We start from the raw sequence: 5,765 nt of genomic DNA, 5'->3' as shown, positions 1-5,765 counted from the left end.
CCACCCGAAGCCTATAAAAATCCCCCATCCCCTGTTTTGGCTCAGTGACCTGTTTCCCCCTTCCAGCACAGCAGTCCCAGAGCAAAGCCTGTCCGTCCAGAGGGGAGACACCTGGTCCAGAGCAGCGACCCCAGCTTCGGAGTCGAGATCCTGAATCTGGAGGAGGGACCTTTAGTCCAGAACAGGGACGCCAAACCAGAGCAGAGACCCCAAAACGTCCTCTTTCCCAGCCCCCAGGCTTTGCAGTGATGACGGGCAAAACCACTCCTCCAGCCTCAGACCCGGCTCCAGCAGCTCCGAAGAAAGAGCCAGCAGCAGCCCCAAAGGAAGAACCAGCCCCAGCTGCCAAACAGCCTCCGGCCCCTGAGCGTCCCCCTCCTGCGGAGCAGCCCACAGCCCCCACAGACGAGCCGGCTCCTGTTCCCAAGGCAGAAGGGACTCCAGGCCCTGGAGAAGGTCACCCAGCTGAACCCCAAGCCCCAGCCCCTGAGCCTGAGAAACCAAAAGCAGGTGAGGATGGGACCGGAAACGGGGAGGGGAGCTGTGCAAGGCTGAGAGGGGCCATGTGGGGGTGCCAGGTGGAGGGATGAAGTCATCAAGGATATTTTTGCAGTGGGATAGGGTGGGGGATTTGGAGGATGGGGAGCCCTGAAGACCAACATGGAGGTTGAGTGAGTGCCTTCCAACAGCGCCAGTACTCGAGAAGCTGTCCTCACAGCAGTGGGTTTGTTACAGAGCCGCCCAGCTCTCCTCTGTCCTTGGCTGTGGAAGAAGTGAGTGAAAACTCGGTTACGCTGACCTGGAAGGCCCCGGAGAAGACAGGCCGGTCGGTCCTGGATGGATACCTGGTGGAGATCTGCAAAGACGGAAGTAGGCTTGGGCTTTCCTGCCTTGTAAGCGTGGAGAGCTGGTGTGTGGCTGCAGAGGTGTGGGAGGAGCTGGGCAGAACCTGGCAGTGTGTTTCCCTGGGCACCATTTCCCTTCCTTTGCCAAACTCATTCATTTCAAATAGTCTGTTTTTTCTTTTCCATGGAGGAGAGGAGCTTCCCATTGGCTTCAGATAGTAGTGAAGGGGGATGGACCAGGTTTAATGTCACTGCCATGTCCAATTAGAGGGTGGAGGAGAGACCAGCACTGAGGATGGTCTCTGACAAACTCCAGCTCTTCAAGGACCTGGGGTTGGGATGGTGATGAAAGACCTCAGGAGGAAGAAGATGGCAATGTCACGTGTTTGCCCAAAGTGAAGTGTAGAAGGAATGGGGATAAGGTGGGAGGATGAGGGAGGAAAGGATCCCGGGCAGCGCAAGAGGGGCTGGCACGCATCAGGTGGATGATGGTGGGCTGGTGGATGGCAACGATTATCTGTGGTTCTCTGGTTGCATTGCTGGTTGCTGGAATGGGGTAGGTGGATAAGAGTTGTGTTTTGGGCACTCTCTTGAAGACCTGCTTGGCTTTAGTGTGAGAGTGAATGGATTATGCGGCTGGAGAGCTCTGCAAGGGGAGGCTGGGGCTGGTGGGCTGGGTGCTGTGTGAGGCTGAAGTGGTTTGGGAGACCCACGTGGTCTGTGGGCCTTGGGGAACTTGATCTATGGCCCTTGGTGTTTGAGCTTGGAGCAGGCATAATCAACACACGCTTGGCTATGGGAGTCTTTTGTCAGCGGGCTGGGGATGGGGGAGGTAGCCACGGCTGGGTGGGATGTGTGAGGAGACCCTTGCATGGGACAAGGCAAGGTGCAGCCATTCCTGGAAGGTGCTGCCTGACAGTCACCCAAAGGTCACAGTTTTGGATGATCTCCTAGCTTGCTTTGGGCTTGGCTGGCTGACAGAAGAGCTCTAGTCATTCAGTGACAACCACATGGGCTCCAGGACTGCAATGTTTGGGCTGGTGCAAGACTGTGTTTGGGCTGGTTGGTTAAAATGTGGTGAGATTTGAGTGAGGGCCAGTTTGAGTAATGAGGGGAAAGAGGAAATGGTGGGATTTGGCTGGTCTGATGGCGTTGGCAGGAAAACCTTCTTGGTTTGAAGGTGCATATAGTGGCTTAGCACACCATGGTATGTGTGGGTTGCTCTAGTTGTCCACCTGGGACGCCAGTTCTTTGGCGACTGGAGCGGTCTCTTTTCTAATGGAGAAACCTCAAGGAGTTTGGCTCATTGCAAGGTTGATGTGGGAGGCTTCTACGTCTTGGCTGTGGGTGAGTTTGAGATGCCCCTTCCAAGCAGGAGGAACAGCTGGAGACAGGAACACCTGGCTGGCGGCAGGTGATGAGCAGACCTTTCCCGATAAGGGGGATTGGCTGGGGAACATGGTGAGCCCCAAGGAGTTACCCTGGGGAAGTAAGAGGAGCAGAGTGGCTGACAGTGTTGTCAGACGACCTTGACTGCTCCCAGAAATGTACCTGGAAGGTCAGCAGGGACCATGTTTGCTGGTCTAACACCTTTTCTTCCTTGCAAACAGCCTCCGGCTCCACAGCTGAGCTTCTGCCAGCATTCTGTACCCCACACTCCTTGTCAGGGCGGGGTGGCCAACCTCCCCTCTAAGAGACCTTTTTCTGCAGGTGCCCCAAATCATTCACCCTTTGCAAGGAAGGTCTTTGTCTCTGGGCTTCAACCCCTGTGGCTGATCCTGCTGTTTGGGTGGCGTGTCTGCCTGTCCACTGCACCCCTGAAGGGCTCTGCTGGGTTCATCATAGGTACAGACTGGACAGCTGCGAACGAGGAGCCTTTCCTTTCCACCCGGTACACCGTCCAGAACCTCAACTCCGGCGACAAGATCCAGGTGCGGGTGAAGGCCGTCAGCGCCAGCGGTGCCAGTGTCCCGGCTACTTTGGAGCAGCCAGTCCTCATCCGAGAGATCCTCCGTAAGTACCGCTCCCGCCGTGCGGAATTCCTGGGGGCTTTGTCAGCGGTACAAAGAAATCTCACTCCATCCCCGGAGCCTGAGTGGCCCCTGCCCTCTCACACGTTACAGTTCAGCCTTTGAGCAAGATGTTATGAGGTTATTCTCAGTTCCACCTCCCTTGGGGTGGGCTGCAGTAGCTTCCCAACCTCAAGACACTGATCTTGCAGATGGTGAAGCTTTGGGGGTGAAGGACTCCAAATGTGGTGCCTCATTTTCCCATTTCGTGGGAAGAGCTCAGAAACAGCCTCGCGTTCAGCCTGTCTCCTCTCCTTGGCCATGATTTCACCTCTAATAGAGCATCACATCCACGTCGCCCAGCTTCGTTTGTTTAGCTAAGGAGAGTCACGAGCTGCTCGTCTGGAGCAGGGGAACTTTAATCACGCTGAACTCGCTAATGAACGACTTGCTCCCATGCTTGGCAAGACTCGCATTCCTCCCGGGCTGCTGCCAATGTGCGGAGACTGATGGATGGTTGCAAGGCTGGTCTTCACTCATCAAACAGCAAACGTAGACTTATTTTCACTTTTCAAGGAATTATTAATGTGCAAGTTTTTCTGTTATTTGAAGAATACATTGGATTTTTCAGCTGCTTAAACATAGTTGTAATAATAACATCAGCTATTCCGGAACCATCAGGTTTTTGTAGGAAAAGGCTTTGGAGGAGGCTATTAGCATCTGGAAAGGTCTTGCAGGGTCCATCCTCTCAGCCTGCTCCAAGGAGGCTTAGTGGTGGGTGTCTGCTGCCGTGATCACCTCCAGATCACCTCCTCACCTTGCAGGACTGGAGAAACTGAGGCACAGGGGACTGGCATGAGATGCCAAATGCACAGCTCATGTTTCCAACTTCTAGTCCTGTGCTGCACCCAGGAGCTCAAAGCCCCTGTCCCTGCTGCCTGAGCTTTGTCCCAGCCGAGAGGTGTAAAACCCAAAGAGCTGAAGACCCACAACTTGCTCTTGCTCTACGCTAGTGGGTTTGTTCTTCTCTTTTTTTTCTTTTTGCTAAGTGAAACTCAACAACAGCACTCGCCTACTCGTGCATTTCATTTGAAATACAGCCCTGCCTTGATTTGCTGAGGAACAAACCATGCCTCAGTGTCCCTCTGCTTCCCCGTGTCCACCCCAGCAGCGCTGGTGTGTGTCAGGCGCACGAGCTGGCTCCTCTCTGCCCCATCTCTTACCTTCTGGTGTTCACGTTTCATTCGGGGCTGCATTTTGTACCTCTCACCAGTTCATTTATAGCTTCACAAGGGATTTTAAATAGCAGCCACACAGACGGCAGAGAGTTTAAAAACAGGTGGGGTGAGTGGGTTTGGGAAGTGCAGAGAGACGAGGAGAAACCAGATGAAGGTTCAATGTGGGAATCGCGTTTTGCAGGGAACTGGGGCAGGAAAAATGCCTTCCTACCCGCAGCAGCATGTCACCTGGGCTGCAGACCCCAGCCAGCCCTCTCCGGCTGAGCAAGGCACGCGTGAGCAGGGGAAAACACCCCTGAACCAACATTCCTCTGTCGAGGTCAGGTTTCTCTGCCCCGCTGAGACTGATGAGCCCAAGTGGCAGCATCGCTGCGTGGATCCCTGGAGGGAATAGCAGCGTGAGCAGAGGGGGGACTGTCTCAGCTGTTGGCGGGGCCATCTGGGACTGCTGGGCATCTCCCTGCCCTCCCCAGCCCACCGCCAGTGTTACACGCTCACAGCTGTTTGGCCATCGCTCAGCCTCGGTTTAATTCTGGCCGTGCCCCCTCCCCAGAGCTAAGCTCCAGCACGTTTAATCCGCGCAGGGACACAGGGCTCTTTTACGAGGGGCTCACATAAACCCAATGCCTCTCCAGAAGGGTCACCGAGTGGCACCGAGCCGGTAGGGTTACACTGCTATTTTCACCCCGACAAGGAGACACACGCCCCATCAGCATTCTCCAGTGGGTTTTTTGCTTATCTTTGTTATGTTCCCTTGGGGACATTAGCCTTCGTTTTAAGCCTGGGGCTTTCACAGCTCTGCTGTGAGTAACCATGCACCACCTTGGCCTCTCGATGGCCTTGAGCGCACTGCGAAGGTGGAGGTCTGGCAAGCCTTGTCCATGCTGGAAGCTGTTGTGTGCCTCTGGAAAAGCTGCTTTCTGAGCTAGGAGAGAAATATTTCCGAACTGGGAGATGCTGTCCTCTGCCTTGCTACCATGTAGGCTGTGCTGTGGCTCTTCTAGCGAACCCAAGTTGGTCTCCACAGCCTGACTGTAACGAAGGGGGTGAACGGTCCTTCAGGGTGGTGCCACTGGGTTGGTGATCTGGTATCTCAAGGATGGGTGTAATTTTGGGTTGCAGGCAATGATGTAGGTTGGCACAGCCCTGCAGGGAAGCAAGCGCTGTCTGGGAGATGAGAGGGAAGAAGTGGCCGTGTTTTGGGATGGGATTGCTTGATGCCCAAGCAGGGGGATGCATGGGGTGGGTCAGACAGTGGGGGACTGTGATTTCCTTGGCCTCATGACATGACTTTCTGGTCCCCAGAGCTCCCAAGGATACGCATGCCCCGTCACCTGCGGCAGACTTATGTCAGGCATGTGGGAGATGCCGTGAACCTGATGGTCCCTTTCCAGGTAGGTGGACGATTTGGGATTTAATTCTCCAGGCCAGCTGTGGGCTGGCTTGTCCTGGTCTTCTTGTCTCATGGGCCAAGGGTTGGAGATGGATTGGGAACTTCTCTCCCATTCCAGCCTAGCTTCCATTTTTCTCCTGCTATTTCTTTATTGATGGTGTCAACAATGGGACAACCCCAAACACTAGGGCATGGGCTAACTGTTGCTGCTGTCTCAGCCCTCTAGCCCTGTTCAGTTCATACTCCTGGCCGAGCCTGGCAGGGATCTGGCCACATCCCA

At 54.8% G+C, this 5,765-nt stretch overlaps 1 protein-coding gene across 1 annotated transcript in view; it reads left to right on the top strand.

Moving 5' to 3' along the window:
- The first annotated feature begins 248 nt into the window (after nt 1–248).
- MYBPH (myosin binding protein H) overlaps nt 249–5,765 on the top strand; it is an 8,287-nt gene continuing 2,770 nt past the window's right edge. The window contains exons 1-4 of the mRNA XM_010136087.1: nt 249–510; nt 736–870; nt 2,691–2,858; nt 5,398–5,486. Of these exons, the coding sequence (XP_010134389.1) occupies nt 249–510; nt 736–870; nt 2,691–2,858; nt 5,398–5,486 (654 nt within the window). The remainder of the gene's footprint in view (nt 511–735; nt 871–2,690; nt 2,859–5,397; nt 5,487–5,765) is intronic.

Source organism: Buceros rhinoceros, unplaced genomic scaffold (assembly GCF_000710305.1).
Source record: "Buceros rhinoceros silvestris isolate BGI_N320 unplaced genomic scaffold, ASM71030v1 scaffold30165, whole genome shotgun sequence".
NCBI lineage: Eukaryota > Metazoa > Chordata > Aves > Bucerotiformes > Bucerotidae > Buceros > Buceros rhinoceros.
Note: the sequence above shows the minus strand (reverse complement) of the source record. Positions and strands in the feature narration are given on the sequence as shown.